Genomic DNA, 24,301 nt, shown 5'->3' on the forward strand with positions numbered 1-24,301 from the left:
TCAACTGATGTTGCTATAATTTGAATATTTTCTTATTTTACAGCTGGCCCAGTGGTAACTCTCCTATAGGGTAACTATCCTATCCTACTGACAACAAGTAGTAAGTCTACTCCACCTCTTTATATCTCATTATTTTCATTTGTTTATTTATCTATCTGATTTTATTTGGTTATTATGAATGTTCCTTTTCTATGTTTCTACTTTTACATATACTATGTTTGTTTCTATCAATTGCATGAATTTCTATTTTTACGTTCTTGCTCGAATTCTCGTAATGATCTGCGGAGGAACTTTGTTTGATTCTTCCATTTCGTTTGGGGTTAATTCAACTTGGTATCTCGATCCAAGTTTCTTTCATTATTATATTTATTACTTGGATTTTTCCATTTCGTTTGATTGTTTGGGGTTGATTCAATTTGGTGTCTCGATCCAAGTTTCTTTCATTATTACGAATGTTCGTTTTGATTTGTATAACATGGTGTCGATGCATATACCATATTTGTTTCGATGATACTGATTAATATAAGATTTTTATTTTTATGTTTCAGCTTAAATTTCCTTATTAATTTCCTTGCATGTCACGCTAATATAAATGTTAATTTTGATTTCAGTTTAGATTTAGATTAATCGCCAGGACATCGAGGGAAGACGCCACAACCGCCGAGGGACATTTAATTCCAAGTAAATTAGATTTAAGCTTCGTCGCGAATCTTAAAATTAACGTCCAAGATTTCCTTATTATACATATGTATCTCCGCGTCTGTACCAAGCAATTATTCAATAAGTAGCTTCTCGTTTTCTCGTTCCCTCGTTCGTAGCTTCGGTCACCGCTGTTTCATCGATTGAAACATGTGATCGGCCGTGTATCTGGTCCTACAGATCTAATCGCCTTCCCTTGGTAAGCTTGATCGAGGGAAAACGGCACTTTGCTGGAAGGTGTGGAGTTTCCGTATTCTGCGGAAACGCATACCTTCCAGCGGAAGTCGACTCTGTCTCAGGTACTCTCTCTTTGTCAGACAGCCCAAGTCGGGTCCTTCGGGCTCCCGGCGGGTTGCGTTGGAGAAATGGAGACCTCGATTCGGAGTTGCAGTTCTCTGTTTTCTTGTTGAGATCGAGTTAGCAAGGGCAGTAGGTTCGATCCTCGGATCCGCTGCACGGTTCAGCATCGCGTCGCGTCGCGTCGCGTATCCCACGATTTAGCTTCATCCCTCTTTTTAACCACATAATTGCTTGGTACAACTAAATCAAGGAACTTTGTTTCCTTCTGTCGTCCGAATTTTAGCTTCAACTTGACTAGACTTGAGCTTCGACGTTAATTTTAAGTCCCTATTGTATGCGTCTCCCAATGTTGCCAAGTAATTATTTAACAAGTAGCTTCTCTCGACTCGTTCTCTCGTTTCTTGCTTCGGTCACTTGTGATCGGCCGTCCAGTTTGTCCGAAAGATCTAGTCGCCTGCCCATGATAGATCGATTTCTAGAAATAGAAATCAATCTACCAAGGGTAGTGTTGATTCGATTCTCGGGATCTGCTGCACGGTTCAGCATCGCGTCGCGTCGCGTCTCCAACAATTTAGCTTCATCCCTTTTTAAACAAAATAATTACTTGGTATTTAGTCTTAAGTCCCTAGTATAGCCGCGTGTCCTGCCAAGTAATTATGTAACAAGTAGCTTCTCTTTGACTCGTCCCTCGTCCCCTCCGATCACCACTGCTTCCATGTAGAAAGCAAGTGATCGGCCGATTAGCTGGTCCGAAGGGTCAGTTGCCGTCCTCTAGCGAGACGATCCAAGGGAAAGGGTATTTCGGCCTTAGAGGGGATCAGGGACTGTTCCTGTCTGAGGTAGCCCCGACACACGCTCCCTCTCTCTGTTAGACATCCCGAGTTGGGTCCAGTTGGCTCCCAACAGGATGCTTGGGAGAAATGGGGAACCTCTGTGTCGGGTGCGTCGATTCCCTTCCCCTTCGATCGGATTTGCCAAGAGGCAACGAGCTGACTCTTTTGACCTCGCTATTCGGTTCGCGTCGTATCGCGTCGCGTCGCGTCGCGCCTCCAACAATTTAGCTTCATCCCTTTTTAAACAAAATAATTACTTGGCATGACTAATCTAGTTTCTAAGGATGTAAAAGGGAGATCGATGGAACTTGGATTCCATCTATCTCCCTTCGGGTCTCCATTCGCAGCAACCTCCTCGTGGTGAGACCTGGGTAATATTATTTACCGTTTAATTAATAATCGTATCGCTCTTAGCTGGGTAATGCAATTATTAATTAAAAGCTAAATAATATTAGCAAATTGGCTGCGATCCGCTTTGCATAGGTCATTATAAATATTCGCTAGATTAGTTTTCATTCTCATTGATTCATCAAAGATTCTAGAGTATTGTCAAAGACGAGATCCAATTTCTGTTATTACCATTTTCGTGTAACTCGCAAACGTTACCAACAGATTCAGAAATGAATTTTAATCCCTTCCATAGTCAACTCACGTGTATTTACGCAAGCACTACAGCTGTTTACAGCCTTTACATCAATACTAATTCAGTGAATAGTTTCTCAACTGACCGCCATTCGTGAGAAGAGGTCGTTAAAGTCACCCCTGAATTGTCAGGTCGGTATGTCAGTCAGATTGGGCCACTTTCAGTCCATAAGTTGTAAGGTCTATTCGTATGCATCGTCTGTGGTACTACGTCAGTCTATCAAAAAGTTTGTTTAATTTTTGCAAATACAACTGTTTCTATGCAAGTTTTACGGTTATTCCTTAGTTTGAAGAAACATAATAAATAGAAAGGTACATAATCGAATTCATATTACTAATTTATAGAAATGTTATCCTATTGTTCGATACTTTACATGTCATTAAGTATATACTATTTACCGAGGTGTTCCATTATTTAATAGTTGTGCCATAGTAATTTATTTCCTTAGAGGTTTTTACACTACTTATTGTCGGTGGTATATACCTAACCTGAAACGTTTGGATTTTAGAACGCTGGACCTGTGAATAATAATGTCAATAGCTCAAGATCGACCGGAACTTTACGAAGAAGTGAAGCTGTACAAGAATGCCAGGGAAAGAGAAAAACATGACAACCAGGCTGATTTGTATGCCGTTGTAAATACTTTACAACACTTGGAAAAAGCTTACATCAGAGATTGCGTGACTCCTAAAGAATACACAGCTGCTTGCAGCAAGCTACTGGTGCAATACAAAGCAGCTTTCAAACAGGTACTTTCCGCTACCGACGATCCTTATGGGAATAGTTTTCTAACTATAATTTTTCTTTCTTTTTGTTTAGGTGCAAAGCGATCAGTTCCCTACCATAGATGCTTTTGCTAGGGTATTTCGTTTGGATTGTCCAGCTGCACTGGAAAGGATCAAGGAGGATAGACCGATCACGATAAAGGACGATAAAGGCAACACGTCCAAATGTATCGCAGATATCGTAGAATTATTCATTACAATAATGGATAAATTACGACTGGGAATCAAAGCTATGGATCAGCTGCATCCAGATCTAAGGGACTTGGTGGATACTATGAATCGTCTCAGTATACTGCCAAGCGATTTTGATGGAAAAGAAAAAGTTGCAGAGTGGCTGCAAACTCTTAATAACATGTCCGCGTCCGACGAGTTATCCGAAACGCAGGTAAGACAATTGATTTTTGACTTGGAAACTTCGTACAATGCTTTCAATAATACATTACACAATTCCTAAGCTCGATAGTTTAGTTGCGTTGAAACGCGCGACACAGATTATATTCTATCTCGTACCACCGGTCGTTCCTTTAATATCACTCGCGGGCAATACAGCCCAAGGTTCCACAGTGCTGTTACTTTGGTTTCTGCGTAAAACGTTATTGTATTATATGCGTTCGAATATAGTTATATGTATAAATGAAAAGAACTATGCACAGAGGCGACTATTTTATACGCGATTCTTTGTAAAACGTGTCTACGCGGTGAATTGTTAAGTGTAATATCCAGTGTATATACAATATCGATTAAAAGAATAAAATTAATCGTAGGTGCTTATCAAGAATTGTTCTTTTCCCTCGATTAGTGTTAAACTTGACAGAATTGTGCGAATGCGTTTTAATAAGACGAGGAAACACTTGAAACGAATTACTATGTCGATACTATATTGTTCAGCGTATTTCTCGTCTATGATCGCAAGATAAGTAGCATACAGACGAGCTATACGAGTAGATCCAATTTCCGTTATTACCATTTTCGTGTCAACAGATTTCGAAATGAATTTCAACTCGCATGTAGGTATTTATTTACACAGACGTTACGAGGACGTTTCGCTCGGTATGGCAATTGTTCGAACTGATGGAGAAAAATACACGTATTAACGAATAGAAAATTAGTAATACGTATGTGTCTTGATAAATGTAAAAATTGATTCATAGCAGTGTTATCAGACGGCATGATTCATACCCAAAGTAAGCTTACCCCTCCATTTACGCACACCAATCCACAGCCATGTGTAGGTGAGCTTAAGCGGTTTGGACAGAAAGAAGGCGAATGTGAGTCTTTCTTTCTTGCTTTCGAAACAGCTGAAAAATCCGATTTGCATACGATTTTGATAGTGGCCCTAAGCCAGGCCATTCGTGGAACGCTGTGACCACTGGGGACCAGCACTCTTAATCGATCGATGCACAATTCTGGACTATTTATACAGCTTTTATTCCGTTAAAAAATATGAAGAATCGCATCCGTGATGCAGTTTCGTAGGAATGGACGGTAATTTCGAATATAATTCCAGCGAGTGCGAGTTTCTTATTTGAAACTGTTCCATCTTGGTTGAAACTAGAGGAAATGGAGGCGTCGATAAAATTAGATGGAAGGAAATGATTTGCGCATTTGCGTCGTAGAAACGAGAAAATGTATAATAAAATAATAGATAATTATTATTTAAATACAATATAAAATCGTACGCTTTTAGGATGACCGCAACCATTCACCGTATTTTGTATCTCATGTTTAAACGTAAACACGAAATAGGAGTATACGTAGCTGCGTAATAAGAGTACTCGATCAAATCTCAGCGACCAAAGTCTTTTCGTAGCGGTAATCGCGTCACTGTGGCATCCCCGCCAAGCCTTGAAAATAAACAAAGCGCAAGTAAGATTGTAAATAGGATATTCTACCTACTGAACGCGGTAATCTTAACGCGTGAGTCGCGCTATTAAAAGTGTCGATCGCAATCGTTGATACGTTTCGAAGCAAGAGTTTGCTGACGTGGACGATTATGCGGTAATGTTTGACCCGACAGCAGCGTGTCTGGTAAAAAGAACTCAACACCTCGTTAGAATCGATGCAATTGGTCGTTTAAATCTATTTTAAACGCGTATTTCGTTGGTCCCGTTCAAGTATTCTAGTTGACTCGTTGCGAGAAGCGAACGTCAGTTTTCGCTTGTGGAACAAGCGTATCGGTCGATCCGTTTTTCTTTTCCAATTACCCGTCGACGAATACTCGCTCGTTCACGCCTCGTAACCATTCGATCTATATGTAGACACTAATTAAAGCTTCGTTCGGTTACGTTTGTCGCTTTCGTCAGTCTTAAATTTCATCGATTTTTTCGTTACACACGCGCGCGCACACACGCGCGCGCACGCATGCACAGGCAACGCAGTTTCGAATTATCGAGACGCGCGTTACGTTGGAAATCGATCGATCTAAATTAGAAGAAACGCAATATTATATTCCATCTCGCAGAACGTTAACGAAAATCGAAAGTCGATCGTTTGTTCGGGAACCGAACCGAACCGAACCGAACCGATCGTCGCATCGCGTCCAAGTCCAAGTCCAAGAGATGGGGATCGATCTCGCCTGCTTTCTTTCTCTACTTTCGATGCTGAAGCTTCGATTGCAGATCCATGTTGAAACACTCGATCGAACTTGGATACAGCCTACGATCGTTTCTCGCGTTACCGTCCTCGTTGCACGCGTTTTTGTCCACGTACATCAACTCTGATTTGTCTCCGGTCGACGAGGATATCGTAGCCGATTTTCCATTCTGTAAAATTGTCATCGAATCAGTGGCGACGAATCGAAATCAGCGTGAGGAAAAATCGAAAGGTACGATACTAACGACCATCGATCTCGCTCCTCGTTGTTTGTTCAATAGATAGAGCAACATCAGTGCAAAGATTACGAGAAATCCCGCGAGAATCAGAATCGCACCGGCGTACAGGAATACGTCCGACAGCGACAGCAACCTTCTTAGGTCGCCGACAAACTTTTCGGTAGCTTCGACCTCCAACGAGAACCACATCACCGGGAAGTAAATGCTCGGAACCTGTTTGAAAAGCCTAAAGAGGAGTTTTTCCTGAGTAGAGACGGTTCGATCGGTAAAGAACGTTTTAGTTAGACGATGATGTTATTCGATCGTCCGAGACGTACTTACGACACGGTCTTTGATGGTTCCAGAAGCACGTTCAGCTGCATATTTGCCGAGACTTTTAGGGGAATGCCCGTTGTCTGCGAATAAGATCCATTCGTTATCCAACATTTGGATATCAATCGGATTCGGATAGTTTATTCGACCGAGCGATCAATCAACGAACGTTTTAAACGCATTTCCAAACACTCTCCGATTACTTTTTCCTTGTATACGTACCGTGAATGAGCCATCAGTATAGAAAACATTACGCCGAAAATGAATCGAAAATGAACGTAGGTAGATATTCCGAAACAGCACGGATATATTAATTCTGTTATTACTAATGTGGTTAATTATCAGGATTTTGTCATCCGATAATGTCGATCAAGTAATCTAAACGCTATACATTATGCTTTCCATTGGTATAGATCGATTATGAGATTAAAGAAGGATTGTTTGATGAAAAATGTTTGAAGGTATTTGGAGAGGTTGGTCGGTAACAGGTGGCATAACGAATAGCGGGCGTAAAAGTGATCGCGATAGAAAGTTTGCACGCATAAAAACGGCGCACACTCACCGGTTCCAGGGTAATGGAGAAATCGTGTTGTTGCTCGTTAGGATCCAATCCTACGAACCTGTCCCTGAGACCAGGATCCGCTTTGTGGAAGTGCGGCAAGCTGACAAACACCGGTGCGCCGTAACGACAGGCGCTGACGTTCATCAGTCCCGCGGGAGTGCATTTCCCGTTGCAAAAGCAATTGCCTACGTTTACAAGGTCAGGATCCTCGTCCGGCGAATCCGTGACCTCTGCCGAGTGTTCGGCTTGGAAAAAGTCTTCGGTAGTGGTAGTTTGCTCGATGTACTTGGCCTGTTCGTGAGGATAACGTCTCCGTGTGTCGTTGCCTAACGTTTTATCGCCGAGAACGTACCGGTAACCCTTTACACCCATGTGATAAGTCGAGTGCGCGTACTCGTACGTTAACGGTCTGGAAATACACGCGAGATAAATCGATACGAAGATGAAAAGGTATCGTTGTCGCGAGAATCTTGTGTTATTCGAGTGCCGTCGCGTCCTACGGAAAGACGCGATATCTTGACTTATCTATCGTGCGGTCCACCCACGGAAAAACCGTATCGTCGCGTCGGTCGCGCAACAACCGATGACCGGACGATCCAATTTACGTGTGTCGAAGGTTAACGAGCTAACTTGGGAATTAAGATCGTCCGAGGTTCGGCGACAGGGTTCCATACAACACTCTAATTAGAAATCGTCCGCGCGTTTCGAACCCCACCGACCTGCACAAATCACCGCTGAACAGGACGATTTCGTCTTTTTGCCGATACGGTGGCCAAAACTCTCCGGCGCTTCCTTCCACGACGTTGCACGGGCTCTTAAAGAATCTGGTCGTATCCTTGTAATTCCATTTGCGCAGTACACCGAATTCACCTATGTCGCCGACACCCGTGTCCATGTTGTAATGACCATCGAACATCGTAGAGCCGTTTCTCTGGAATAAGTAAACGATATCGAGAACCAGCCACGATCGAATCCGATTCTTTCGCGCCAGCCATGATCCTCTTACACCTAGATATCTACATATGGTGAAACGTGCAATTATCGATCGACGATAGAACGAGGCGAGCCATCACCGATTTACATTGCACGGGAAGAAAGGCTAGCCAACGTTTCATTGCACGCGCGACCTAACGAATTAATACATAATATGCTCTCCCGTTGCTTTTCATTCGTCATTCAGCGACCTACGCGCGACCTGTCCTATTCAGTACCAATTTAAGTCTTGCTGCGAATAATTTATCGTCGACCCGTAATGCCGTTGCTAGGACAGCGCGAGTCACACGCGTCTATTATAATATTATAAGATCGCGATTAAATAAACAATATTACGACCTACCATGTAAAACCAACCAAACTTGTCAAACGGTGGTACGTCCACTCCCATACCCATCAATCTTCCTAATTTGATCAGCGGGTCGTCGTATCCGGTGAACAGCAGCTCGTTCACCGTTTTCGTGGTGTGTACCTTCGAAGAGGATAGCATGAACGAGAGAGAACTTTGCAGCACTTCCTCCCAGTATCGTACCTTGTGCTTTGCGGACTGAAACGCGAGTAGAAACGATTAGTTTGCGCGACATCGAGTGACTATTCTCCATCGAGTGACTAGGCTTTTTTCTTAAATCGGACAAGGGGCCTGAGTCTTGGTTTCCCCTGATCCGTAATCCCTATCTTGACAATATAATAAACATTTTGCTCCCTGGTCGGAGGAACCACAATTACAACGGTCACTTTCACATAAATCTACCGATCGAACCGATCGATTTTCATCGCTATTCCGTTCCGTATACGAGGGACAGTAAGGATCGAGGATGTAAAATCTATACCGAATCTACGATACGAGTAAAAATAATTGTCAGAAAAAAGCGACAAACGATTAGTTTGAAATAGTAATTGGATCGGTTACGAGCTCCTTTGTAAATACAACGGTTTACTCACGATCGCAACGGTATTTAATTGCGTGATGATGTCGTCCAAGGAGCCATTGGTCAAGTTCGGCTCGAAGAACCACCATCGTCGAAGAAAATAGCTAACCGTTTGGTTCTCTGGATGAAACGTCACGTTCACCTTTTCTCGGATTTCCCTGAAATTTAAACGTACGCGCGTGAATCGTGAAAACGGCACCGTTACGACCAGCACTAACTTACCACCGCCTATTCCCCTCTATTTTACACCTAAAGTGGGGATAGATTGAAATCTATCGCGATGCGCTCGCTGTTCGAACACCGTGGAATCGCATGCGCGTTCGTCGACGGAAATCAGCCGAAATTACACGAACAAACCGCGCAGCATGCAATTAAGGGGGTCGTCCTTTCGAATCTGTTGTCCAGTAGCGAGGTCCAATTAGCCGATCGGAGAACCGTGATTCGATACTCTAAGATCCGTACGTGTCTCGTTGATTAGATTTGACGCGACAATTGTCGATCGGTAACCGTACGGAAGTTCCTCGCGGCGCGTCTAATGTTCCCTTACGAGTTACCATCGCAATCGTTTCCTTGCGTAACTGCCTTGGGTCTTGAGATTAAACGAACGCCGCGCTGCGATCCGAATCGCAAACCCTAATTTACAAACGATGACGATCGAACGAGACGAGACGAGACGAAAAAAAGGAACGCGTCGTCGATGAAGAAAGGTTCCCGAGCAGCAAGAAACTAATTAATTAACCAATTATCTTGTACAACCTTTGAACCACCTACGTCGACGTTGTTACTCGACCGAGACACGTTTCACTCGATCGTTAATATGTCAATATCGTGAGGTCAACCGTGGCTTCTTATCGGTGATTAGAGAGTCTATTAGGAATAGCCTCGTGGAAGGGTCGAACAGACTCGTCCGGTAGTCGCGAGACGATGCATCGTCGTGTGAATCGTGTTTCGAACGGCTTCGAGATGTAGGCGACGCGACGGTGTACACGTTTTTGATCCGTCGCGTCGATCTCGATCATTTTTGCGATTCGTATTGTAATCGCAAACAGATTGCATCGAGCAAAAATTCATCGTTACGCAAGAGTTTCCACATCGACTGCAACGACCTTTTTCCCCGACGAGTCCTCGATTTTCGTGACGCGGATCGAAACCTCGAACACAGTCCGACAGCTAATTGATACTCGAGCTCGAACGTACTGTGTTTTATTTCCCGCGCGTCATGAAACACGCCGCGCCGTTATTACGTATTTACGAATATTGCGTCGCATCGCGTCAACGTTTCCTATTCTATTTTTCTCTCATCGAAGGTAATGTCAACTCGGGTAAAATCGGAAAATCGGAAAATCGGAAAATCTTACATACCGAAACACGTAGGGGCCAACTTGGTCGAGAATCGGCTTTTTTCCTCGAATCGTCAATTCCTCCGGATTGGTCCAGTTGAAGAAACGAATTTTTAAATACATGGGCGGTAGGCTGCTCGTATCGTTCCACACCTCGAACGCTTTCGACGTCGGCGTCAACGGCAATTCCTGTCGAATAAAACGTGCAAATGTTACACGTACCATCGAAAGTTATCGAAACCGACCTAATTTTTTCCGTCGAGTCATCCTTTCCTACTGATATCGATACATACGCTCGCTCGTGCTGCCTCGAAACATTTGAAATTTCACGCTTGGAATGCTTTACCGGGCTTCGGTTCTTCCGTCGAACGAACCCGAGGACACCGTCAAGATTATCCTACGCCCCGAGTAACCAACTACATACACATACCTACACACATGCATACATACATGCATACATACATGTAATCTTGTTGACAAACCTCACACTTTCGTTTTTTCTTCTTTTTTATCCTATTTAGCCTATAAAAAATAATCAATCAAAAGTTGTTTCCATCGATCCGAGCGGTGTCACGAAAGTGTTTTTGTCCACGACGAGAAATTGTTCGTTCAGCGCGCAAGCAACTAAAACGATCAACCACTTTTCCAATCGTGACGAGAACAGTGGCGAGACGCGAGCGAGACAACCGACTAGGATTCGTTTCGTCTTTGTCCGCGATGTCGCGAAATTACCTAAACGACACTACCGACTTGATTACTGTCACGCTGTCGTTTCTTTCGTTTCACGCGAGAATCGGGACACCTAACGTCCTAATTATCGCGGTTATTTCTACAGGATTTTACTGGTCGAGTGCAGCAATTTTATTTGGAAATAAAATATAATGTCGTGTATGCAATCGAATGATTTCTGGCTCGGTGGATCGCGCGAAAAATTACAAGAAATCGTCGCGTTCTCTTCTTTGTTTCGTACCTTCTGGAGAAAGTAATGAAATAGTGCCGGCCAAAACAAGTACAGACACGTGCCGAAAACGATCAGGAACAGGCCAAGGAGGCCGAGGCAAACGGACTTATTGGCCCAAGGTCTCATGGTGGTGTGATCTTCTGCATACGCGTTGCTCTTCGTCTGCTCAGCATGCGTGTCCTCGACGCGAATACTCGTCGTGTGGCCCGCGTGCTCTAACCTAAACAGCCAGACCAACCATGGTTATAGTAACATTTGAAAATATTGCCCCGCGCAGAATCATCGTCGAGGAAATATGTCTACTACGTGTTACGTCGTCTTCGATTCCTTTAACGACCACTACCTCGTACGACCCCTATCCTCGTAGATAGGATCGTCGTTCCTTTTTTTTTTCATCGTAATAGGAACTGTTTGAAACATCTATACCTATAATGTACATGTACAAATACAGAGTGATTCTTCTGCCAGTATACTCGAAAGGAATACCACCGCCGTGATAATCCCGTCTATGTTTACAGTCAAGGCTCTATCTGCCCCATTCATACAAATAGAGTCGTCTCCGTTGTAGTAGTTGTCATCGTTGACCGACCGGTCGATGAAGCAACCATTACTGATATCGACCTTTCCCTCCAAGTCATCATTGTAAATATATGTACACACGCATTTTAGGCTGCGCAACTGCGAGCCGGTATTCCTTTCGAGTCTACTACATTCATGGATTGGTTAACCCGGGGTTATACATAGATACGCCAAACTGTCAGGTTACTCTACCGGATTACCTATTATAGCCTTGTTCGCTTCGTTCCAACTTTTCGCGCAAACATCAGAAAACTCTACGTTCTGTCTTGATCACCCTCTAACGGCTCTGCTAATCCGATTTCAACCGATTCTGTTTATTACCTTTTTATTTTTCGCTACGTGTAACGCCTTTCTTGCCAAGTTGTAAATTACAATCGACTTTTCTTTGCTTTTTCTTTTACTTTTACTGTGCGTTCGTCAATTGGAATCAGTCGTACAGTTACACTTTTCTACGCAGCTTTTCCCGTAGTTGCAGTAGATCCCCACGTTCGACGCGCTTCCCGATCGAGCCACGGAAACGATAACACTTTATCGCTTCGTCGGAAGAACAGATTCCAACAAAACGACGAAAACGTTTTCCGCTAACCAGAACAGTCCTTTGACCTTTGGTTAAACTTTTTCCCGACACAACGGACGAGCGATACAAATTTTCGGCTTTGCGGATAACAAAGTATGACATATCTGGAAAAATATTTCGATATGCACTTACGGGGAATATACAATTTATAATTTTATGAAAATATTTTCATTCTTAACGATCATTTTTAGACAAACTTTCAGATAATCTAGTTACTATCGGCGCTACTGTTTTATTTCATTTCACATCGAGCGTAAAATCGATTACTTTTTTACTCGATGTCAGTGATTTTATTCAAATTATTTAAATGTGTTGCAGTCCGTATGGAAATACGTATGAATACGTAACGGTTCGATAAAACGTATCCCTTGCAAACTGCTGGGTTCTTTGTAGAACAACGGCCAGCAGCTGTGGAATAAAATCCTTTCAGATTAGGTGGGTTAAAAAACTGTGCCACTTTTTCTTTAGCTTTTTATGCATGCTGGGATATTTTTTAACTTACTTACCTCAACAAGTTGATACATCTTTTATGTTGAATAATTGAACCGAACCTTTCTTTTTACACTTTTTTTCTTATACATACAAGTATGTATGTATGTATTAGAAAAACATTCTGTGCAATTTCGTTTTTCCCCCTTTAAAATCGTGTGCCTGAAACAGTAAAAAGCTAGCTTACGAATATACATACATACATATGGTTTTAGTTTGCATCGATAGTTTTCAATAGATAAGCGGCGTAGGGCACAACTTTAAACTCGACGATCTATACATATGTATACATATGTACATCGTATCGTTGCAAGCCCGAAAACCAGTAGCCAGGATCCGTCCGATCGAAACATTGTAGCGACATTGTCAGCGAGATAGAGAGGTCAAGAGTGCGAAAATAATAAATGATTAATTTCGTATCGAGCTCACACTTGTTGGAAATTGATCCTCCACGTTCGTTGATATATGTATATGCATTCGATCAAACAGCTTGTATTTCTTGTTCGGCGCTACTAGAAAATGAGTTTGTTCGAATAAACGTGAAACGTAAGGATCCTAACCCGAACCCATTTCGGGGTATAACTCGCGGAGCGGGGTTTATTCGATGCACAGAGGGATGCTGGTTAACCGGATTATATCGTACACTACGGTTAGAACCTATTGGTTATTTTTATTTTTACAATTAGTAACTCGTGATACTTTTGTAAAACCAATTATTATTCTAATTACGTACTTTGGAATCGACTGTACCCGTGTACATACCTTGCCACCTTTCGATATCTTTTCTCGATCGTGACCCGTCCCGAGACTCGATCGCTTTTCAACGCACACGTATGTACACTGATTTAGAACGGTGGTTCTTAATCTTTTTTTTTTCTTTTTTCTACGAGCCTCAGTTGGCACGCTGGCGAGGCTCTTGGGCCCGTTTCTCGAAATAACCTTTTAAAACACTAGTCGACTAGTGCTTGGTTAAATTTCTAAAAAAATGTTTCATTAAAAAAAGAGCCGTTGTTAGATAGAAACGGTGTTTTCGTTTCCTAACAAGAACTCTAGCATTTCGATCGTTTACGGTGAATAGTATTGTTAGTTAATATTTACCGGCGTTGATAATACGAGTATTATTGAGTGGTTCGAGATTCTCATCGAGGTCGAATTTCAAAAATAATACCAGAAAAAGAACATTTCGAGTAAAATAAATTAACAGACATCGCAACATGGTAGGTACATACATACTATCACTTCCGTTTCGTTTATCTGGCACTCGGTATACGGAATGCCCGATTGATCGGCACATTTAACCAAACTACATATTTACCGATTATATTTCATATACGTAGATCATTCTCTTTCGGACAGCTTTTTACGTGCAGCCTTCTCCGCCAATCGCGGTTAAACAGTTTGTTTCCTCGACCACGCAGCTCCGCAGAGGGCTCGTTTACGTTTTCAATACTCGAACCACTCGTATCCATCCACTTTCGTATTCGATTCATACTCGTGATAATAAACAGTTTAAACGAACGATGAACATTCCATTATTATTTATCACGGCGCGGCGCAAGTCACCGCAACACGTCTCTATTATACACGAATCACTCGAGCGTCCAACGAATTTAGCAACGCGACACGATGCTCAACTCGATTCGTACTCTATTTACGCTTCTGTATGTACGTATAAAACGATCATTTCGCCGTAACTAAACGTAACGCGTAATCCTTTCCCTGTTTATTCGATATGTATCGAATCGATCGAAGGCTAATCCACGGGTAACGATCTTTACGCAACCTACTATATACAGGGATGAAGCATCGAGCTCCGTTCAAATATTATCCGCGTACAAATCGGGCTAAACGATTTACAAGACGGAGAATTTCGGTGAGGCGAACATTACTCGTCGATCTAGGACAGGCATTAAAACAAATCGATTCTAATCTATCGCTATTGATAATTTTTGGCAAAAGATTGCGCGCAATCGGAATGTCTGTTTGCTTGTAATCGTATTTAAACTGAATTCCCGATTCCTGAACGTCAAGTTAAGTATGTATCTGGTTGACTCTACGAAACGAACGAATCGTTAATTTTAAGCAGTTGTCGAAGATAAGTTTTCCACGCGACAAACAAGTACCTACATAATTCGCATTCCGACGATTTCATTTCGATGGACCGTCTCTAGTAAAGAAGAGAAAAAACAACCCTAATTTTCTTGCAGAGATTCACGACCGAATCGAATAATAGGTTCTTATTGGTTCGTATTGGTCGAACGAATTGTAATAGATAGATGCTTTTCTCGAGTATGCATCGATGTTTCAACTTGTTGCTATATCAACTATATCGAGCGCAAAACAGTTGGATAATATTAATGCGCTAGAGATACTAGAAGAATTATTGCGTACGTTTCGTAAAAAATTCTGAATTACTCTAATCGGTGGTGTAAACTCGATTGTTGTAGTTGTTCAAACCTACTATAGCAGACAAAAGGGTGAGAAAATTAAAGGCGGTGGGGGCTGTTTGTATCGTAAAGCCGTCGCTTCTCCGCGAGAAGGTTTCGCTCCCCTCTCATTTTCAAAATAATTTATCAAAGATACGTAGAATTGTATTAAGTGTAAGTAAAATTGGCGAGTACACGTTGGTGAGGCGAATCGTAATGTTTAGAGTAGGTCGGATTTCGTAAACGTGGAGTGCGACTAAAACCGACTAGATACGTAGCAGCGGCGCGAGTATGTATTTACTTACTTTTTGTTAAGCGTGTGTTTCTGGACGACTCGAGTTTCCTCCTTCGGTTAGAGAAGTTGGGTATTACCGATTAAAACTCGATAGAAATCGTGGCGAAACGTTTTACGTATCGCTTCGCGACTCGCATCCAACGCTCTGTACGGCGCGCGCGGCTGTTACTACCGCGTCCGATGAATCAACAGGCTGCATCTAATGTGTTCTATTGGTCGCATCCCCCCCACTCGGGGAGATTTTTCCCTCCTTTGGTTACCTCTTCGGACTCTCTTGATCCCACTTTACCCCTTGGACACCAGTCGAAAGATTTTCTCGAGAGAGAGAGGCGTGTCCGAGGCACGCTCCGACTCCAACGAGCTCGAAAGGTCATCCTAACGAGCTGCGTGAATCTTTTACGCGGCCCAGATGGCGCTTCGCGTCGAGATTTAATCGCAACACGTGCTCGTGTTATCTGTACACGTGTCGCGCGTCACCGCGAGACCGGAAACGTTCCTCCGACAATGTTCAAAGAGAATGCGGAATCATATTAAATATAACGATACTCTCGGCTTTTATCGCCATATCTACTTACATTTGCGACGCGACGTTCAAGAATCGAGCCAATGTTCGCGCACCCCGCGCCCGTTGACCCTGCCGCGTCGTCTACGTTGCCAATGTTTTTCATTATCACCTCGACGTCTTTCATTTTTTACGCGATAGCATTCAAGTGTCCACGATGCCACGAACCAAAACAACTTTCCAACTTAACGCAAACACCTACCGAAATTTTTCACGCGATTATCAATCTTATTATAATCATCTACGGTATTTCTCGTCGGTAGTACGATCATCTTCTCCAGGCGCGATCGCGAATCGGAAACAGTTCAGTCCGTTCGTCGCCCGATTGCGTAACGTAATGCGAATAATAAACAAGATCTGTCAGAACCGTAAACCGGTTCTCGTCAAGACGACGGTATGGCTTTATACTTGTCGGAAAATTGCATTGATGATCGCGCGCGGCTCGACAGGTGCTTGGGCCGAGACTGTACCGAGACAGTGCTGGGTTGCACTCGCGACAGGTAGCCACATAGAGGCATACCAAGCCTCAGAAGTGTTCGGCTCCCTACCCCTCGTTCTGCTTCGAAGCCGTTCATCTCTTCGTTACCGAACGGAATCGCCGCGCCACGCCGTTCGGACGTGGCTTCTGTCTGGGTTAATTCACCCGGCAATTCCGATTCCAATCCAGACCTACCATTCTATCTATAAGCTCGAAAAATTTCACCGATACATATTTCCTGCTTTCTTTCGACATATTTCTGCGCAACGGTTCGCCGTAACGACCCGCGCGCCAATTCCACAGCTACGAGGTCAATGGTTATCTTTCCGACTACGACATTCATTATTTTTAAAATAGCATCAAATCCTTGGTCCAAGATACAAGTGGAACAGTAAGCGGCGATTTACAATATCGTTCCACCAGGAAAAATATGCTTTCGATCAAAATGCTACACGTTGGAACTGCAGACGACCAAACAACGACGTACTTCCAACGAGAACATCAACGTTCCCGCCATTATATTCTAGCCAAATTTTTCCAGGCATATTAGTTACATATGCAGTAACGACCTCTTTTCATTTTCTCAATTCTCAAAGGTTCATACTTTCGAAATATTATTAATATTGATTTTTTTTTAATTTCGTAAGCGTAACAAAGGGGGTTGGCGCAAGTATCCGTTCGCGTGTCGCGTCCAGGCTCCGTTTACCTTTTTCCGTTGTGCCAGTGTTTCGCGCGTTCGAGCACCAATATTTTTCAGTCGTCGTCGAGACAGCTAGAAACATCGAATTCTACCAAGACCTCGATCGTAGACTTGTTTGTTCGAGATAAGCGAAGGAATGCCACTACTGTTCAAACTTGCTGATATCTAGTGAATGGAAGACGAATCAACACTTTCCCGTTAAACGTACAATTCGAGATCTCGAGTTCGATATTCGAAAATTTTAATCGTTTCTAAACTCCAGTGAGCCTCGACTTTCGAAACTTTATGAACGGCGGCCGTTACGTGGCGTTATCTTACCTAATCCAACGACTGCGACGATATCTCAACTAACCATACGAAAACGATTTTCATTTATCGAATATAAATAAAATGTGTAAATATCGAGAATCGATTTATCGAAAAAGAAATGCATAATAGAATTTAAAGGACAAGCGTAAGCGCAGATTCTTCGTGTCCAAGACCTAATATGATGTATGTTCGTTTTGTTGCGGGTCGGAACGACGGTCTCGATGTCCGTTTACTACTGGAACACTATCTTCCGGTGGGTAACCGACTATCGTTTAGCCGCTTACGAAGCCTATCAAGGTCCCGCTTAGTTTTACGAACAGCCACTATTTCGTTACCCTACTACACAAGTACCTACATATTGTACGAACAAACAGTCTACCGACTAACAGATGGTTCGAAACGTTACACAAAATCTTTCCCTCTATGATACTCTCTCTTTTACAGAGATCATCAAAATTATTGTCGGACTATTGCATAGATCGTATTCTACGTTATCTTTACTGACTATAAATTACTGTCTACATATATTCATAACATCTACAAGGCTGATGTCTCATGCTTCGTGTTTTTTAACCTCATCAATATTTCATAGTATGATCAATTATTTTCGACATAAATATTTATAGTTATTTTTTCAATAAATTCATTTATTCTTAATCTACTTGTTTCCTCGGTTATTTCAATGCACTCTCTCGACAAACTTAGTTTTAATTCTTTCCGCTGATAGCGTTGCATGTATTCTCGCTCCATTTTGAATCGATAACGTTAGTTGTTCTAGCGAAATGTTACGAAGAGGGCTCTAGAGTTGTTCGAGTCGTGAAAAAGGAAATTCCATCAAGTTCGATCTATGTATACATAATATACACATGTACCTCGTTTGTGGCTATATCTCTAGTCCGTGTGGAGCATTTTCTAGCGGTAAATCGTTTCAATTATGTCTACGACTGTTGTTAAACGTTACCATATACAAGGTGTTCTATGTCTCTTCTGTAATAGGGGACATCACGGTACGTGATTCCTTGATACGATCAATATCAATATCGATATGAATAAAAATCCTAACGCGTATTACACATTTTCTACGATCTACTCTACATATACCTGTATGTATAAAGCTACGTGCATACATAGCTCGTACAGAGATGGCTCGGTACGACTATCGTTGCGACTTTTCCTACCATTTCCAGTACAAGAAATCTCAACATACGTAATGCATATATGTAGAATTATAAGCTATTGCACAGACTATACGTATAGTACTGTACGAGATGAACAACATTTGCGTCGTTTACGACATGTCCCAAAACCATGGAAATACATATTTCACTTTTCACTTTTCTATAGGACGGTCAGATCCTGGTATACGTGACTACCGTTAGATGTCGGGATGTCGTCGATAATTCTGCACGTGGTACGTTGCCGAGGTTTAAATAAGTTGGTTATTCCGGTCAGATTAGCTGCGGCGGTTACTGTCGTTCGGTCGCAATCTTGTTCCGTGTTGAAGAAATTTGTGAGAAACATGTCCTACACAACGGTCGAAAGGGGTACATTGAATACCACTGATTACAGGATTTATTTTAGTAAGTATTGCATCACGTAACCTTAAATTCTCGTGCGATCGGATGTTTTTAAAGGTCGTTCAATATGTCAACGTAATACGCTTTATTAAACCTATCTACTCTATAATTATGCTGTTCTTCGTTTTATTAAACATGACCTTTCAACCTCCTCTATCATTGTAATCTAGTTGAAATCGCGTTTAGAATGTTTTTTTCCGTAACATGTTACTAATTTACTTTTCTTTCGTGCGTTCCAAGATTTTACACAATTTTTTACTTTCCGATCTAAGAAAATATTTCGATTCTCTCGATTTTACATTCATATGCATTTCATTTATATGCATTTTTCTCTTTCGTACAAAACGAGTTTTCGTACCTTGTCGACGTGACGTGTAATATTAGTGAAAGTATCTCAATTCCAAGTCCGGAGGACAAAAAGTTCGATCTGCAGTTATATTCTACTCACTATGTTTACATCTTTATCGATGCTTGTTCAATTTTTATCCGTAGTTTCAGTAGAAATATCGTTTCTTTTAAAATTTCTATCGATATCGTAACGTAATGTATAAATACATGTGTGTATTCTATATGTATATACATGCACAAACACAGGGCATACGCACACGGATGCGTAATATTTTCGAATGTTTGATAAAATATATTTAATAGATATTTCTCTTTAAACAATTAGTATTATGTTAAATAGTTTATAGAGAAACATATATTATTGGTGTACATTGTAGAGAATGATGTTGGTCCAATTTCTCCTATGCATGACATTCCACTTTATACGGATGGAATAAATAAAATAGTTAATATGATAGTCGAAATACCAAGATGGACAAATGCAAAGATGGAAATTAATCTCAAAGAGACTCTAAATCCTATTAAACAGGATGTTAAAAAAGGCAAATTAAGATACGTTGCTAATTGTTTTCCACACCATGGATACATATGGAACTATGGTGCTCTACCACAGGTATTAACAATCTTTATATAAATATGTGGAAATTGTCGATTTAACGCTTTATAAAGATTTTCGTTTTATCTATGTTGTATCGTGGCTTAACAATTAAAGGATGATATCAGAAATTTTATTGGTACAGCTTGTACAAGGACACGAGTAATTCCATGATACAGAAAACTGATATATCGATGCGTACATCCTTGTAACTTACAAACAATGCCTTATCGCGCATTACGTAACATTTTTATTTTTATTCAAGGACATTCTTCTTTATCTTTCTAACTCTGCATATTTCAAATTATTGTATTCCTCTGTCGTTCTTTCGCTGAGATAGTTTGTTAGAATTTAACCGTATCGTGTACATAGTGTATATTACGTGCACAAATATTTGGTTTCTTTAGTATGTAATATTTATAATAGACCTGGGAAAATCCTGATGTGCTAGACGAAGCAACTGGTTGCAAAGGGGATAACGATCCCATCGATGTTCTTGAAATTGGATACAGGGTACGTAATATTTATATTAAATTTGCTTCTAGTTAATTGTAATTCGTATATAATTATAAGTTTGTTATAAAAATAGGTTGCAAAAAGGGGCGAAGTTTTGAAAGTAAAAATTCTTGGTACGGTTGCGCTTATCGACGAAGGTATGTAATATTTAAACAATGTTCCTTATTTTGTTAAAAAAATTTCATTCGACTTTAATCATCGATTGTTCCAGGTGAAACTGATTGGAAAATTATCGTTATCGACGTTAACGATCCTCTAGCGGAACAGATGAATGGTAGAGATCGATAGAATGCAATTGCAATATTATTAACATCTATTTCCTATTAAATAAGCTTATTATGAAAGCAATAATTTTATGTTGAAATTTATCGAGTGTCTCAGGAAATTCGAGATTAAAGATTTTATTTACTCGGGACATAATATTATTATTATTATTATTAAATGCATATCTTGTATAAGCGAACGTTAGAACGAAGAAACCGAGTTACCGAATTACTTGTGCGACCGTAATAATCGTTCCATTTCATATCCGTAGATGTAACTGACATCGAAAAACATTATCCGGGTCTAATGAAGGCTACGATCGAATGGTTTAAAATTTATAAAATACCAGACGGTAAGCCGGAAAATCAATTTGCATTTAACGGGGAGGCAAAGTCGAGGGATTTTGCATTACATATAGTGGAAGAAGTACATCAACATTGGCAGAACCTTATTAAACGAGAAGCCCCTGCAGGAGGGATTGCATGGTTTGTAAAATTATTATATGTTTTGTCGTAACTAGAATAATTTATTCGAATATAGATTTAAACAAATAAATATGTTTGCAGTACAAACGTAACTATCGCAGACAGCCCGTTTAAAATAAGCACAGACGCTGCTGACGAAATATTAGACAAGGCTCCGGAGGCATTAGAGCCTCAATCGGTGGATCCATCCGGTAAGTTAACATTTCGAAAATAATAAAACTGTACTAGAATTATTATTCGTACAGTGACGTATACGTTCTAGTAGAGTGCGTCGATTCTTATAATTGTAAAATTTACTTTCAGTTATCAAATATTATTTCGTTCCGTTAGTACCACATAAATTATAAGTTTATCGAGAACGTTCGTTGTTGGAAGTTTAGTAAAAGTTTCTTTTTTATTTAACCGATCGTTGTATCTACTTAATATTTTAATATTAAACGATGATTATCAAAACATCGCGATGTTTAATTTCAGTCGATAAGTGGCATTACGTACATCTTAAGTGAGAACAAGGGGGATATTCTCACATTGATACGTCTCTAGATGTCTGCACATAGTTGCTTATTTTGCTGGCACTTAATGGAATACCATGTATCGTTCCAACAAGTTGCTTCGTCATAAGTTTCGATACATCCCATAATTCTAGATAATATTTAAACTTGTCAGCATGTGCTTGCGGTACACAATGAAACATGACAGCTCAAACATATGTATATTTTATTATTTATTTTAATAGAATTCTATGAAATGAAATATCTGTAGTCGTCGGGTCGGAACACATGTAAAAAGTTTATTAACAATTTATTAAAGCTCCTTGTTGCTGTACTGTATTCTTACTCTTGCACAAGGATGCGATACGGCTTTCCATCATTATACGGTAGAAAAGAGTATTCTACATAAACGAAACTTTGTCTCTTTCGAATACTTGTTACATAACACACGTGTTATACCTATAATAAATTAGTTTACTACTTGAACTCAGTTACCTGTATTACGGATCCAAAATCACCTACTCCTAGCTGTTCCTAAGGTTTTTCGAAATTCAAACTAGAATATAAATTGGAAAATGTACGAATCGATGTAAAATTATTCGACGTCGTACATATTTTATTTACTCGTATTACCATCTTCCCCCGAACTCTGAAATATTTTTCCTTTCTCGATACAAGGTATTCGTGGTTTCTACGTATGCTTGAACATACGGGCCTTGTATGTAGTTTTAATGATCATGCTGCAGGATCGATCGATCGATCGATCGTTCGTTTGGCATAATAAATTTTCAAGGAAAATTAATTTGGTATTTGGAATAAATTTGTGATTGACCAGCTAATGTTTAACAAAAAGAAAGGAACCCGCCTGCGTCTCGTTGACTTGGTAACGGTTCCGCTTAATCTTTTCCGCGATACGATCTATTTTGTAGAGGAAATGTCGTACGACGTTGTCTTCCTGGTTTCTACTCCCGCGGGAAGTGTCCGTGAAAATATCTAGAAGCCAAAGTATAGGGGTAGGTTCCGTAATTTGAGAAATTGTTACGACAACATAGCGTGATAAAATTTTCCAGATTGTCGATTAATCGTTGTTTATACTGGTTAATGTATGGTGAAACGGGAATTGGTAACTAAGGTAGGATCGAAGAGTCAAAGAAGCAGCAGAATAGAAAGAAAAAAAGTTGAAAAATGTTGGCAGGTTGGTCCGGTTTCCGAACGAGTATCCCGGTAGAAATCTGGATTCCTTGTTAGCGGTCTCCTGCCGAATTCCCTGCGCCGTTTTTTCTCTCGTCAACAGACTGGTAACACAGCGGGTAGGTGAACCGAGGAAGCCAGGTAGAGGAGGTATTGACTGGCGCAGTGTAACACGCGCTCGCGCGAATCTTGCTACCAGAGAGAGAGTCATTCGAGGCAGACACGTAACTCGTGGAATAACAAGAGAGGGAGAGAGAGACCGGTAGTTGAGGTTATATACCTGGCCGCCCGGCGCGGCGGCCCCTGACGTCCCTCCGGAATCCGACCAATAGGTGGCTACACGTCTGTGGTGGTGCGGCGTCGCCTTCACTTTGCTCGCGCAGTCACAACTTGTTCGACCGTCGAACCGTGTGTTGGCATTTACCAGGAATACGGGATATTACGAACGTGTTGTAGTTTACGTGCGCGGTTTTTAACGTCACCGTTCCCAGAAATCCTTTATTTCGACACGGTGAACGTGTTTCGCGGAAATACGCGCGTTATTTCCTTCTGTCGGTTCACGGTGGACGTACGTACGGTGGTCTCCCTGTCTCTCTCGCGGGAAGAAGAACCATGCGATTTTCGTGGGTGTTTGTAGCCACGGTGCTCCTGATTCTAGCTACCGGGGCGAGGTGTAAGAGAAAATTTGACGGGGATTTTGAATTCGCCGAAGAGGTGAGCCGTTTCTTCCTATTAAATTTCTACAATTTTTAATACCACCGGCCAGCTAATATGTCACGTTGCGTTTTCGAGCCAACAAACTTCTGACAGGCGTATCGATCCGCTGTCATAGAAAATCACTCTGCACTTTGTTCTTCTTCTTTCCATTCGTGTTATCGCTATTGACCGAGAATATTCCGAATGGTTCGAATGACATTTTCTCCTTTGAAAACGTCTTTCGTTCGTCGATAAGGGTGCAGATCGATCGTGGTAAAGCTCATTTCGAGGATGAACTTGTATCGTACTATTTTAGTCGGTATTTCCAAGGGTACGTTACGAGCGAAACGAGTTTCGAAGGTTGAGCACGGTCGCGGAGACGTCGTGGGATAAAATGTAGTTTCGTTTCCGATTGTTCATTTTGTTCATTGTGTCACTGTTTTATCGATGTTTCTTTTGTAACGGTGAAATGTAACGGATAATGGCCGCCTTCTTTAAGATCAGTCATCGAACGTACACTTGTAGTCGTGGTTCA

The 24,301-nt window shown here is 41.3% G+C and overlaps 4 protein-coding genes across 9 annotated transcripts in view; 3 read left to right on the top strand and 1 right to left on the bottom strand.

The window, feature by feature from the left end:
- The first annotated feature begins 2,629 nt into the window (after positions 1-2,629).
- On the top strand, positions 2,630-4,023 carry LOC143345283 (vacuolar protein sorting-associated protein 28 homolog). The gene is made up of 3 exons (XM_076772251.1): positions 2,630-2,786; positions 2,984-3,224; positions 3,295-4,023. Exons 2-3 carry the CDS (start codon positions 3,006-3,008, stop codon positions 3,712-3,714), a joined length of 639 nt encoding a protein of 212 aa, XP_076628366.1. The 5' UTR covers positions 2,630-2,786; positions 2,984-3,005; the 3' UTR covers positions 3,715-4,023.
- An 868-nt stretch (positions 4,024-4,891) lies between these two features.
- Positions 4,892-16,147, bottom strand: LOC143345410 (protein croquemort). 3 transcript variants are annotated; one of them, XM_076772504.1, is made up of 10 exons: positions 16,130-16,147; positions 11,198-11,408; positions 10,250-10,416; positions 8,901-9,045; positions 8,302-8,505; positions 7,685-7,896; positions 6,966-7,374; positions 6,413-6,486; positions 6,098-6,317; positions 4,892-6,022 (listed from the first exon to the last, which is right to left on the bottom strand). In XM_076772504.1, coding segments are annotated over exons 1-10 (1,818 nt in total). In that variant the 5' UTR covers positions 16,132-16,147; the 3' UTR covers positions 4,892-5,848. The 3 variants fall into 3 exon arrangements, with proteins under 3 accessions (XP_076628619.1, XP_076628620.1, XP_076628621.1); XM_076772505.1 differs by lacking the exon at positions 16,130-16,147 and adding an exon at positions 15,565-16,047; XM_076772506.1 differs by lacking the exon at positions 4,892-6,022 and having other exon boundaries at positions 6,187-6,317; positions 6,409-6,486.
- A 2,234-nt stretch (positions 16,148-18,381) lies between these two features.
- On the top strand, positions 18,382-22,369 carry Nurf-38 (Inorganic pyrophosphatase Nurf-38). 4 transcript variants are annotated; one of them, XM_076772653.1, is made up of 9 exons: positions 18,382-18,521; positions 18,948-19,183; positions 19,906-20,141; positions 20,550-20,636; positions 20,713-20,776; positions 20,851-20,913; positions 21,175-21,388; positions 21,470-21,579; positions 21,692-21,845. In XM_076772653.1, exons 2-9 carry the CDS (start codon positions 18,991-18,993, stop codon positions 21,733-21,735), a joined length of 1,011 nt encoding a protein of 336 aa, XP_076628768.1. In that variant the 5' UTR covers positions 18,382-18,521; positions 18,948-18,990; the 3' UTR covers positions 21,736-21,845. The 4 variants fall into 4 exon arrangements, with proteins under 4 accessions (XP_076628768.1, XP_076628767.1, XP_076628770.1 ...); XM_076772652.1 differs by having other exon boundaries at positions 18,395-18,610; XM_076772655.1 differs by lacking the exon at positions 21,692-21,845 and adding an exon at positions 21,863-22,369 and having other exon boundaries at positions 18,398-18,610.
- Positions 22,370-23,433: 1,064 nt separating this feature from the next.
- The window catches only part of Cow (Proteoglycan Cow), a 44,922-nt gene continuing 44,054 nt past the window's right edge, over positions 23,434-24,301 (top strand). Inside the window, exon 1 of the mRNA XM_076772140.1 lies at positions 23,434-23,784. Within this exon, the coding sequence (XP_076628255.1) occupies positions 23,683-23,784 (102 nt within the window). The 5' untranslated portion in view covers positions 23,434-23,682. The remainder of the gene's footprint in view (positions 23,785-24,301) is intronic.

This window comes from Colletes latitarsis, chromosome 9, assembly GCF_051014445.1.
Source record: "Colletes latitarsis isolate SP2378_abdomen chromosome 9, iyColLati1, whole genome shotgun sequence".
Taxonomy (NCBI): domain Eukaryota; kingdom Metazoa; phylum Arthropoda; class Insecta; order Hymenoptera; family Colletidae; genus Colletes; species Colletes latitarsis.

Bases quoted from the DNA above. Each gene is read 5' to 3' on its own strand.
- LOC143345283 (XM_076772251.1), top strand. From the start codon at position 3,006: ATGTCAATAGCTCAAGATCGACCGGAACTTTACGAAGAAGTGAAGCTG. The intron at 3,225-3,294 runs GTACTTTCCGCT...CTTTTTGTTTAG, and splicing joins ACAAAGCAGCTTTCAAACAG to GTGCAAAGCGATCAGTTCCC.
- LOC143345410 (XM_076772504.1), bottom strand. The intron at 7,375-7,684 runs GTCGGTGGGGTT...GTGTATTTCCAG, and splicing joins TTCAGCGGTGATTTGTGCAG to ACCGTTAACGTACGAGTACG. The intron at 6,023-6,097 runs GTTAGTATCGTA...ACAATTTTACAG, and splicing joins GAGGAGCGAGATCGATGGTC to AATGGAAAATCGGCTACGAT.
- Nurf-38 (XM_076772653.1), top strand. From the start codon at position 18,991: ATGTCGTCGATAATTCTGCACGTGGTACGTTGCCGAGGTTTAAATAAG. The intron at 20,142-20,549 runs GTATTAACAATC...TATTTATAATAG, and splicing joins ACTATGGTGCTCTACCACAG to ACCTGGGAAAATCCTGATGT. The intron at 20,637-20,712 runs GTACGTAATATT...TTATAAAAATAG, and splicing joins TTCTTGAAATTGGATACAGG to GTTGCAAAAAGGGGCGAAGT.